Below are 12,674 nucleotides of genomic sequence, written 5' to 3' on the forward strand. Positions count from 1 at the left end.
CTTCTCCCAGAGCCTTTCTCTAAGTAGACCAGGCTGGCTGACTGGTGCGCCCCAAGGAACTGGGGTGGCCAGCACACGCTACCATACCGGGCACTTGGTGTGGATTCTGCACATTAAACTTTGCATGGCAAGCCTTTTACATAATAATTTATTGCTGCATCCCACATTCCAGTGTTTTAAGGCATCAAATGAAGGAGTCTTTGATAGGGAGAAAGAGAGTCCCAGGAAATATGGAACATTTCTAAAAAGGGTAAATTTCTCTCTGGGTATTGTGTGTGGGGGACTGAAATTCAAAGGCCGCCTGGCTGCATAGTGAGACTGTCTCAAAGAGACACCCAAACAACTCGGGTCAGCTGTTGCTGGTAACGCTTGATTCTCTGCCGGACAGCAGAGGGAGCCCTCTCCTCACTCTCTGTTTTCCTGAGCCCTTCAGTTGAGTTTCTGAAGCACAGTCACCTAGGCCTGGATAGGATATAAAACCTGGCTTGCCTTGGGGGTGGGCCCTGCTGTCAGGGAGACTCCCCTGGCATGACTTGTCAATAAAACTATTCTCCGGGGGGCAAAAAAGAAAAAACCTGGCTTGCTCCTGGCTTGGTGAATAGAATTTATGCTAGCCCTTAAAGGGTTGTCCTCTGACTGTGATGAGCCGTTGTCAGTCAGGCTGCCCTGATGTCACTGACACCCTGAAAAGCTCTGTGGGTGAATCCTGTCCTTTGTTCTGGGGACATTAGGACATTGTTACTGTGACTTGAAGATGATTGTTGTAGCCTATCTGTCCTTGTGGTTTTTGTTAAAGACAGAGCTTTCCAACTGCGTTCTTTAGTGAAAAAGCAAGATCTGATATATTAAGCTCTGGTTCCCTGACATACTGAACCCTGGAATAGAAACAGACATTTCAGGAAGTGTAGTCGGTGTCATGGTCTCCAGTTCAGCTTGGTTTGCCTTCTCAAAACATAGGTGCTTCTATCAGCTTGAACTTCAGCTCAGCATTTCCAAACTTTTGTCTGCCCAACTTCAATTGATTGGTCATAGTGGGAACAAAGTGAGTTTAAACTATGATTTTTCTTATTCCTTTTGATATGCTAATGATTTTAAGATCAAGAGAAGTAGCAGTATAAAAAAAGCAAATATTTTACTTTTAGATTTATTCTTTCATGGGCTGAATTGTGTATGATGAGTAGCTTGACAAAGTGAAGACAACTTAAAAAATATTGTGTGTTTTAATATTTTTGTAAATGTTCTCTGGATTTCTTATAGTTGTCTATTATCCGAGTAGTTTAGCTGACTTTGAAACTAGTTACTTTTTAAAATATTTATTTATTTATTATGTATACAATATTCTGTCTGTGTGTATGCCTGCAGGCCAGAAGAGGGCACCGGACCTCATTACAGATGGTTGTGAGCCACCATGTGGTTGCCAGGAATTGAACTCAGGACCTTTGGAAGAGCAGGCAATGCTCTTAACCACTGAGCCATCTCTCCAGCCCTGAAACTAGTTACTTTTTATTAAACATAGACCCCAGCATCCTCCTCAGTCTCAAAGGGTTTGTCTTTTTGATGGCTTCTTTTATTCGATGGTAGCTGCCTTGTCTCTTATATACTATTTAGAATTAATGAAGTGGATGTGTGTGTGTGTTTGTGTGTGTGTGTGTGTGAGAGAGAGAGAGAGGATAAATGAGCACATAGTGAATGAGAGTGTGCCATGTGCATGTTTGGGTAGGTTCAGTCAAAGTCAAGAGAAGCTCATTCTTCATTCCCAGATAGGATTTTGACACAAATGTACTTTTAAAAAAAGAATATTTACTTAGTATTTGTATGTGTGTTTTCACAAGTATAAGCACACCTGCATATGTGCAGGAGTCTAGATGAGGGCATAGATCTCCCCTTTGCCACCCACTCTCCAGCTCTTCCTTTGAGGTGGGGTCTCTTCTGAACACTGGCCCTCAGCAGTTGTTCTTCTGTGCTGTTAGCCAGAAAACCCTAGTGACCTTCCCGTCTCTGCCTTCTCCAGAGCTGGGGTTGCAGGCGTGTCTTGGATGCCCAGCTTTTTGTATGGGCGCTGGAATCCACTCTCTGGTCCTCATGATTGTGCAGCTTCTTGTGTGGGCACTGGAATCCACTCTCTGGTCCTCATGATTGTGCAGCTTCTTGTGTGGGCGCTGGAATCCACTCTCTGGTCCTCATGATTGCACAGCTTCTTGTGTGGGCGCTGGAATCCACTCTCTGGTCCTCGTGATTGTGCAGCAGGACTCTTCACTGCTGAGCCGTCCCTCCAGCCCCAGAGAACACTCTTCAAAGTGATTTTGTTAGTTACCATGTTAGGAAAATTGCTGTCAGGGGAAGTAAACCTAATTTAGGCAGAATATCATCTTGACAGCCCCTGGTTCACATGGACCCAAGTTCTGGGAGATTTTCCAGAGTTAAAATCTTAAAAAGAAACAAGAACCCTTTGCTTTGCCAAAGAGGATGAGTTTCGGTGTGTGTGTGGTATCTAAGTGTGAGCACGTACATGTGTGTGAAGGTGTGTGTGTGCATGTGTGTGTTTCTTCCCCCACCACATTTTCCCTAAAGGAAAAATTTCTCCTCTGATTTACTTTTTCACAGTTTGGTCTTTGAGGGACAGTTGGTGTATCGCTGTTTATTGGCTACCTATCAGGTGTGAGGAAGTGTGCACTTGTTGTATTTAATCTCCATACCAGCATTGTGGAATGTCCACTTCATGCTGCTACTTTCCAGCTGAGGAGAGTGATGGCACTCCCAGGACATCCTGGGGAGATGCAGCCTTACCCCCAGTTCTGAGGAACATGTTTTCTTCCTAGCGGTGTCTTCTCCCATCCCCTGCCTTCCCTCCTGACACCCTCCCCACATCCCTGTCACAGTCCATGGCTTCGTACATATTGCTCCATCCTCTTTTACTTCCGGTTGCCCGCAAACTCGTCTCACAAGACACAAGTGTTATCTTTGTTCTGCAGATTTTTCTGATTCTTGCAGATACTAATCATGTGCCCATAGCTACTTAAATTATTTTCACATGCCCTTGTTCTTGTATTGTTGTCGTGTTTAATTAGGTGTCATATAAACTGAGCCATGTCTCTCCCAGTGTATACCAGTCAGACCATGAATGTTTGTGGCATCTGTTAATGGAGAATGTTATTAAAATATCTGTATTCTACACCCACGGACACAATCCTGTTATTTTGTGAATGGAAGTGATAATAGCACACGCTTAGGACCTTTTCAAGTCTAACACGGAATTCTCAATGAATCATCACATGGAATGCTAATTCAATGAATGCTTATGATCCTTTTAATCATCTGTTATTTCGTTTACATTTAAGGGGAAAAGATTGTGTTAAATAACTTGGTGAGAGATGGGCGGTGGTGGCACACACCTTTTATCCCAGTACTTGGGAGGCTGAAGCAGGTGGATCTTTGTGAGTTCAAGGTCAGCCTGCTCTACAAGAGCTAGTTCCAGGGCAGCTAGGATACAGAGAAACCCTGTCTCGAAAAACCAAAACCAAACCAAACCAACCAAACAAAAACTTGGTGAAAAACAGTAATGGTCTTTTTGAAACTAATACATTTTTCATTTAAGAAGAGCCACATTAGCATGTCAAAAGTCACGTCCACAGGAAAAATTGGTATGCAGACTCAATGTTTTTTCTTGAATTTGAGATTAGTGTTCCAAAGTTATTTTTGAGGCACCAGTTGAATAGTCATGGAGAACCTGTGTTATTTTCTTTGATACTTAAAACTATTAGCTATTTACTTAAATATGTTTTCTATTTGTTTACTCCTCTATATTCTTAGGATCTGAAATTTATTTATTCCTTTATAACTAAGGTTATAAACATAGAATCTAAATATATAATGGAACTATGATTAATCACAAATTACTTTTAAAATGTTCAAACCAAAAGGTAAAAGAATAATATCTTAGTTACTTTTCTATGACTGTGATAAAATGCCATGACTGAGGCAACTTATAAAAGAAAGTGTTTCATTTGGGGCTTACTGGTGCAGAAGGTTAAAATCAAGGATGCTGGAGCAAAGGCATAGTGGCAGGAACAGCTGAGGCCTCACACCTTGATCACAAGTAGAAGTGGTGGGGTTGGTGGAGTGGACAAAGGAACTTGAACTGGCCAGAGTATTTAGAAACCTCAAATCAACCCATGCCTAGGGACACACCTCCTCCAACAAGACCACACTTCCTAATCCTTCCCCAAAAGTTTGCCACCTGAACAGAGTGTTCAAACGTCTGAGCCTGTGGGACCATTCTTATTCAAACTACCACAGCAACAAGAGAGTTTAGCTGTTTGTCCTCAACCAATTACCAAGCATTTGTAGTTGAGTAGAGGTTGTGCACAGCTCCAAGAGATGGTGGTGGTTTTCCTTGTACAATAGCAAGAGTGAAAAGCTTAGAAGGATATTTAATGGCAGATCTGCAGCCTGGAGAAGGTTTGAAGTCCACGTGCGGGCTGTTTTTAGGCAGTGTGTTTTGGAATCCTACTCTGAACATTTTTATGTCTTTGCTCACAGCAGACACATTTCATCATTCTTGACTTAGGCTTGCTTAAAGATTAATGAGTTAGTATTTCAGAGGTTTTTTTTTTCCCCTTTTGGTAACAACAACAACCTTTTTTCCGTGTCAAAGGAGCGGAAGTTCCACAGACTGCTGGACTCTTTTGTTCCTGCGAGTCAGACTGCTGCTGTGTCCAGCCTGCCTTTGTGACTACCTGTGCAGATGTTTTTCATGTGTTTTTCCGGCTTGGAGAAAGACCAAAGACTTCAGACAGTTGCCTGCTGAACAGCAATCTGTGTTTGGCTGCAGGGCACGTTTGCCTTTCTTCTCTTGTATTTTCACTCAGTGTGCGAAAGAAATACGAGCACAGAGAGAGTCAGAGAGCATGTAGCTCACTGAGTAACGGTGGTCGTCTTTCATGGATGTCACTCCCCTGACTCTGCTGTGTGGGTTCTCCAGGGAGAGGAGAGCAGAGATGCAGGAAATGGCATCCTGGAGTGCCCGCTTCAGGGCCCTTGTTGCCATAGTTGTGAGTGACGGAAAATTTCCTGGGCCACGCATGGCAGAAAGAATTCCTGGGAATGCCCGTACAAACACATTCCTACACACCATTTTAGTGAATAGACTATAATTTATTAAGCCGTGAATCTAGCGGTCAGTTCAGCATGTGATTGGTTACTGTTCTACGAATCACATTAGCACATTGGCTGTATATTCTAGCGTCAGGAAACTATTTACTTAGTACTCATTCCTTGAGGCTCCACAGTGGGGCATTCTACTTTCCATTCTCCATCCTGCACGCATAATTCTTCCTTCGCTTTTAAAGATTAAAAAAAATATATATTGATTTGAAAATCCTTTCAAAATGGGCTTGATAGACCTTTTCACAATTTCTTTAGATCTTACAAATATTTAAACCTGTAGGATTGCTCCATTCTGTTTGTGATTAATGAGATAATTGTCCAAAGTATGATGAAATCTTCAACTTTCTTAATAATTTCTCGCTAAAAGTTATAGGTTTAGTTTTCGAGCGTCATCATTAGAGTGTTACCATGCATTTCCATCTGTGCCTTTCACTTCGGTGCTGCCTTGGCCGAATCCTGTACCTCCAGTCTCAGCACCGCTGCTGCTGCTTCTGAGACGTTCACTTTCTCGCCCAGACACTTCCTCCCCCTTTACCTTGACCGCTGCTGCTCAGCCTTCCAGGTGCTGATGCACCCCACTTTTATCATGAAGCCTTTCTGGCAGAGTTTCTGTAATGGTGCGCTGGTCTTCTGCGGTACTCGATTCTCAGCGCAGCATGTACATCGCGCATGCTCAGTGTGAGTGACGTAACTCCTCAGTGTTAGTGATGTAACGCTCTTGCTCTTCTCCGCAGCCGTCAGTGCACTTCAGTACAGGCAGGTTACTTCTATTACTTCCTAATTCTGTGACATTAAGTGAATTAATGAAGCTCTGTGAGTTTTACTATATATAAGTATAGTAAGCTTATATATAGTATATATAAGTATATATAAGCTTATATATAGTATATATAAGTATATACTATATATAAGCATGGCCTAATTTTTAGAGTTCTTGACAATGGCAGCTAACATGCTGGTTAATTCTTTAGCACAACGCTGAGATCCTAATAGATATGTAATAAATGACAGTATTACTTACTAATGTTATTATTCTGTTAGTATTATTCCACGTCTTATAAGGAAGCACAGGAGAGCATTTATGATAATGTTAGCCATGTGTCAGGACCCTTCAGCATGGCCATCACGGCGTCTCTGAAATCTCCTGTTGTCTCTGAGCTATCAGACCTAGAACGCTCTCAACACTTTTGTGGACCATTCTGTTTGTTCCCCGTATCCCCAAGAAGAGCCTTTGGTATGTGTTCTCAAGTGGGTTCCAAAGCAGTGATTTGAAAGATTCATTTATTTATTTACTCTTGAGTTATGTTTTGGGTTGATCTCTACATTTTTCTAAATATTAGTAGCCAAGATTGTAATAAATAAAGCATTTTTAACATACTTCAGATGATGCGTGTGAGATTTGTAGAATAAAATCCTCGCTAATCTGAAGTGCAGATGAGTAAATTATTTTGCTTAGCTTGCTCCTCCTCGAAAGACATTTCTTTGTGGAGCCCCTGAACTGGGCATTTTACAGTTCACACCCAAGAGCAACAGAGTTCCTGCCTTGAGCTCAGGGTTAATGAGAGATTCAAAACAAGACATTTCAATAGTTAATCTGTTCAAAAGGAAAGTATGAATGGGCTTCTGAGAAACCACTGGCAAAGGATGGTTGAAGGGAAAGGAGAGACTTATGGGAAGACCTGCTTTGGTTCAGAGTCACAGACCCAACTCCACATGCCCCCATCATTTATGCGAATTTCTTGCCTGCAGAATTCAGAGGCTTAGGTCCAGAGATTTGAGACAGTGTCTTCCGTCTAAACTCTGCCCTTTGAAAAGCCAACTGGCTTCTGACTTGACTGTCTCGCCCTTGTCTTTACTTGTATCTCATTTTAGAGATTTGGGTCTCTCTCCTCTACCGTAAACTATCCCTGTCCCTGAACTGTGACTAGGCATTGCTAAACAGTTTACATAATTCAGGGACTATTTTAAAATTCACAATGAGGTCATTCCCCCCCAAATCTTAAAATTAAGAATGGCATGGCAGAGGGCGGGGGCGGGGCATGCATGACCAGGGGAAGCCACGTAGCTAAAGCAAAAGAGAGGGAAAGGATTTCCCTAGACGTGGTGAGGAAGGTGCAAGGAAGAGGAGCTTCTGGAAGCAAACCTGGGACAGAGGTGTCATCGTGAGGTGTGTGTGCAGGAAATTGCAGGCTCTGCAGTGCCTGACACCGCATATGTGACTTCAAGCAGCTGTACGCATGGTGAAGGTGTTGAGCAGTGTACATGGCTGGGTCTAATTCTCCTACGTAATTAGTTGTCATAGAAGGAACTGAGGTAGGTGTGCCACCTGCTGGACCGGGAGACTGCAGTCCAACCACACAGCAGTGATCGGTGGACTGGACCCAGACCTAGAGGAGCTGCCTCCAGAAGCAGCTGGCTGTCCTGGATGTAGTAGTTTAAGTATTTTCCTTTGTGCTGCAGAAGCTTCAGGAAAGGAGATCTTTATGCTGTGCTCACAGGGCCCAAAGGTGCTAGCTTTCTCCTGGGCTCAAGTTTTCTTCAAGTCCTGTTTCCTTATTCTGTTATGTTAAGGCTGTGGTTCTGGGGACTTTATGTCACACCTGTAGCCAGCAGTTACAGTGACTGATTTGCAGTGTTTAAAGGGGCATGCCGTGCATTCTGTCATCCACAAATACTTCAACACCATCTCTTGGTAAGGTCATCCGACATCAATCATTTGCTATGTCTTTAACAGAGGACTAGAAGTATGCTTTACTTTGGATAGCTGTATGCCTGGAGATAATTCATGATTGGCATGCTAAAGAATGATTATAGGGGGAGCAGTTAGCATTCTGCCACAAGATCTAGGCTACACTGAATTATATGAAATTCATGCAGTTGCTCTTAATTTATTATTATATGGACTTTCTTCTTTTTGAAATATGTAAGCTGAATCGCTCTTATACTGAGCTTCCTTTTCTTTGAAAAATTATTTTTATGTACTTATTAATTACTATTTTATTTTAAAAGATGGGACCCTGTTATATAGTCTTGGCTGGCCTGGAACTCAGTGTGTAGCCTAAGATGGCCTTGAACATGTGGCAAGCCCTCTGCTTCAGCCACCCAGTACTGAGATTGTATGAGCCACCATGTCTGGCATTTATGTGTCTTCTGTGTCTTGTGCTGTCTTCCCTTTTGTTAGCTTTAGACACTGTTCACTGCTGATGGTGTCTTCACTTCCTTTCTATAATGCTACTCTTTCCTCCTGGGCCAGCTAAACAGGCAATAAAAACCCTCCTAATGACATCATATAATTTATTGTGTGGTTTGTATATGCTACACATGTTAGCATCTTTAACATCTTATTTCTGACATTGGAACTCTGTTTACAGCTTCATTGAGGTTTAATTGACAAACAAAAGCTTTTTATATTGAAGGCACACCGTGTGATGCTTGAAATATGTTAAACATATGTGTGCACATATATGCATATACTGTGAAATAATTACTATAACCAAGCTATCTAATGTATTTATCACTCCTTAGTTATCTTTTTAGTGTCATTTTTTTTGATATGAGAACACATAAGGTCCACTCTCAGCAGATTCCACATATACAAGGCATAACCATTCTCTCTTCAGTGGTAGCATTTACCAGTTTTACAACTACAGGTTTCTCCCTTTGACTAATCTTTCCCCATCTCTGCCCGTTCCCTGATGCCTGCTAACTGCTAACTGCTTCTATTCTGTGTTTCTACCAAAATGACCTGTAAAGTTTAACATGGACCTGAGGGCATGCAGATTTGCTCTCCGTGCTGGGCTTTTCTAGCATAATGTCCTTAGGTTACCGTGTTGCTTCTGATGGCAGGATTTCCTTTCTCCCCAGACGTGTGAGTGATATTTTGAGTTGTGTTTCTTCATGATTATGATGCAGCTTTTCATACATGTGTTGGCTACTTGTATTCATTCTGAGGAAAAGTTCCTTTCAGGTCCTTTGTCTATTTTTTAAAATAAATACTCATTTTCTTACTGACTTGTAAGTTCGTCATGTGGTTTGGAGATTAGCCCTTGCCACATGGTTTGCAGACACCTCTCCCTGCTCTGCCTGCTTACCTTTGCCCTCTTACTTTGCCCCCCTCTCCTATTCAGCTTTAGTTTGACAGGTTCACTTTTCTATTTTTTGTTTCATTCTTGCTGCTTATGTTTTTGGCACTTTTTTTTTTTTTTTAAAGAAGCCATTGCTTAGACCAGTCATTGCTGGCCTCTCTCCTGTGTTTTAGGACTCTGGCAGGCTTATGTTTAAACCCGTGTTGAGGAATTTGGTATATGATAAGGACTCAATTCTGTCTTTCCTTCCTCTGTTTCTTTCCCAGTTTGCATGCGGATATCCAGTGTCCTCTCGGAGATGATCTTTTCCGTTTGCATTCTGCTTACCTGTAGCGGGACTTTCTCACCAGTCTGCCTTCAGATTGCTAGCCCTCAACTAACGACATGGAAGCGTATTATTAATGATGGGAACTTGGCCTTTAGCTTAGGCTGTCTCAACTGGCTCTTATAACTTAATTAACCCATTTATATTAATCTACATTCTGCCAGATGGCATTACCTCTCTTATGACTTGCACCTCCTGTTTTCCTCTGGCTGGCTACTCTGCCTTTCTTCTTTCCAGAGTTCTCTCTGCCTGGAAGTCCCGCCTATACCTCCTGGCTAGCTATTGGCTCCTCAGCTTTTTATTACACCAGTCACAGCAATACGGCTTCATACAGTGTACAAATATCCCTCAATAAGGATTGTATTTAGCATTGTGCAGTCCTGGTGCCTTTGCTGATGATAAGTTGGCAGACTTGAAACTTTTTGCAATTATACTTACTTTACAAATTAACGTTCTTGGGTTATTAATAACTTTTTAGAGTCACCAAAATCATTAGGACCATAGAAAAAATAGAATTAAAACCTTGCTGAAAATCTGAGCATGCTCCTTGTAAAAAGTTTGTGCTTTGCATGTGGAGACCTTACAGCGTTTGTTTCACCTCTTGCCTCATCTTAGTGGCTGATAGTTGGGTGGGGCTGCCAGGGTAGCTGACCAATCGACTGTGTTTCTGAATGCATGCTTATAGCAGGGACACCCACATAGACCACATACAAATGATGTAATGAATAAAGATTGAATAAAAATAAAATAAAAATAGAGACTAATCAACCAAATAATTGCTGCAAAAGAAGTGGAGCCTTGAGAGACTTTTTTTTTTTTTCAAGCAGCATTAACACTTTTCAAGACTGTTTAGCTTGTGGCAGTCACTATGAGCTACAGTACTCTGTGGTAATGAACACCATCTATCAACTTGCTTTCTCTTGAATCTCTTTAGGCAGCATGTGAAAATCCTTTTGAAAATTGCCCAATTATATGTTTGTTCTTATTCAGGTAGAGTAAGAATATCACTTGTTTCTATACAATTTAATATTTTTCCTAGCAAAGTCACTGTAAAGTTTATATTTATTACACATAAAAATATGACTGATATCCAAGGCAATATGGACTAGTCCCCATAAGATTTAACTGTTTAAAGTTAAAGGCTTAAAGTTTGGGCTAGAAATGACAAACTAGGGGATTGACCTTTTATTTATTCCTTAATAAGTGGCTTTTACCTGGTATAGTTATTCCCTGCATAATAGGGCTATAAGGTACATAAGCAGAGCACGCAGAGCTATACCATCCAATCTTAGATTAGGGGCTGTCATGGAAATTGTCATCTTCATCCTAGTGTGTTCTAAGAAGTATTAAAATCAACACTGATATACTGACAGTGGAGACGTCTTCAAAGTCAGTTTACAGGGCAAGCAGGAATTGTTATCTGTCAGCCTCAGTGCTTTCAGTCTCAATTCTGTCTATCACTGTGACTTATACAAAACTAATACCTAAAACAAGTCTGTGTCTGTGTGGATGCATGCGTGTGCATTGTGCATGTGTGTGAGCATGCACGAGTGCTTATTCATTTGTATGGCGTGTTTGTGTTCTGGTGTGTTGTGTGTTGGGCTTTGCATTCAGAGCTGTACATGCTGTGCATGTATTGTACTTTTGGTTGGCATCCCTGGCTCCTTTTGTGCTATGCTTGATGTCTAAGTCATATGAAAGCATGAGAGAGACATATGACAATGAACTAGTCCCCTGGAGAACTACTTTTTATATGTCAGATTTGGGGAAAACAGTATCTTAGGATTATGATGGTTCTTAGGGATTATTTTGAAATTGAGGGTTTGGGTGTATAATATATAAAAGAAATATTGTTAAAAGTATGAATACCTGATGAATATAAAATTGAACATACAATGAAAGTACAAACATTTTATAAATATAAAACTTGGGGCATGTGTATATGTATTGATATTACTAACTTGATATTTTCAGTGTGTTGCAATTTAAAATTGAAGCTACCTTGACGTGACCTTGTCGGATAAAGTTAACTGTGATGTATTTGAGCATAACAGTGATTATTAAACATTAAATTTATCAAAAATAAGGTATTTAATTTCTTCTAATTTTTCTTTAGGTCGAGATTTAATTTGTATTCAGTCTATGGATGGGATGCTGATGGTGTTCGAGCAGGAAAGCTACGCTTTTGGCAGGTTTCTCCCGGGCTCTCTTCTGCCTGGCCCTCTCGCTTACAGTGCCCGCACAGATTCCTTCATCACTGTCTCCTCTTGCAGACAGGTGGAAAGTTACAAGTGAGTCTGTGCGTTACCTCTGGAATCACGATTATTGTGGCCGTTTGTTACTGATTAATCATTTTCTGGAAAGATCTGAATACTGCAAATGAAGGCGAGACTGACTTTTTGGGTAAAATTTAATTGGGATGCCTTAGAGCACAGCACCGACCTAAGTAAAGAATTCAAAAAGCTGTGTAGCACACTGGTCCCAAGAAGCCAGTGGAGGCTGCTCTTGATCTGAATCCTGAGTTTGCTGCTCACTGCTGCTGGATGGTCAATGTCCTTAGGAGATAATGTGAGCACTGACCAGTTTGTAATGAAGATTAAGTGTGTTCCAACCAACCACGAATAGAAAATGCTCAATATTAATATGACTACCCCCTGTTATAATGACAATGAAATGGATGGATGTGGTAGCCTATGTCTTTAATCGCGGCACTCAGGAGATTAACTCTGTGAGTTTGAGGCCAATATTGTCTATATAGTGAGTTACAGCTGGGATACATAGTGAGAATTTGTTTCATAAAACAAACAAACAACAACAAAAAAAACATCACCAGCAACAACAGACAGACAATAAAATGTAATATTGAGTGAAAAAACCATAAATTTGCATGAATGGAATGATTTTATAATGACAAAGAATGCAGATGACATCTGAAATCTTTCTGGAAAGTGATAAAGTCATTGCCATGGATGCTAATGGTTTTTAAGAAGAAACAGTTGCTTATAGATGAGATGTAGATGGGATCTCAGGAACATAGAGTGTACTTGTGCTAGAAATTCTTCAGGTTTTCCTGAGTTATGTTGGAGAGAAATCATTTT

The 12,674-nt window shown here is 41.1% G+C and overlaps 1 protein-coding gene across 4 annotated transcripts in view; it reads left to right on the forward strand.

Annotated features, from left to right (window-relative positions):
* Bbs9 (Bardet-Biedl syndrome 9) overlaps positions 1-12,674 on the forward strand; it is a 426,448-nt gene that overhangs the window by 103,765 nt on the left and 310,009 nt on the right. For all 4 annotated transcript variants that reach the window (XM_041657113.1, XM_041657112.1, XM_041657114.1 and 1 more), the window contains exon 6: positions 11,693-11,867. In XM_041657113.1, the coding sequence (XP_041513047.1) occupies positions 11,693-11,867 (175 nt within the window). The remainder of the gene's footprint in view (positions 1-11,692; positions 11,868-12,674) is intronic.

This window comes from Microtus oregoni, unplaced genomic scaffold (genome assembly GCF_018167655.1).
Source record: "Microtus oregoni isolate MIOR12 unplaced genomic scaffold, Mior012 000008F_ref0000371, whole genome shotgun sequence".
NCBI classification, from domain to species: domain Eukaryota; kingdom Metazoa; phylum Chordata; class Mammalia; order Rodentia; family Cricetidae; genus Microtus; species Microtus oregoni.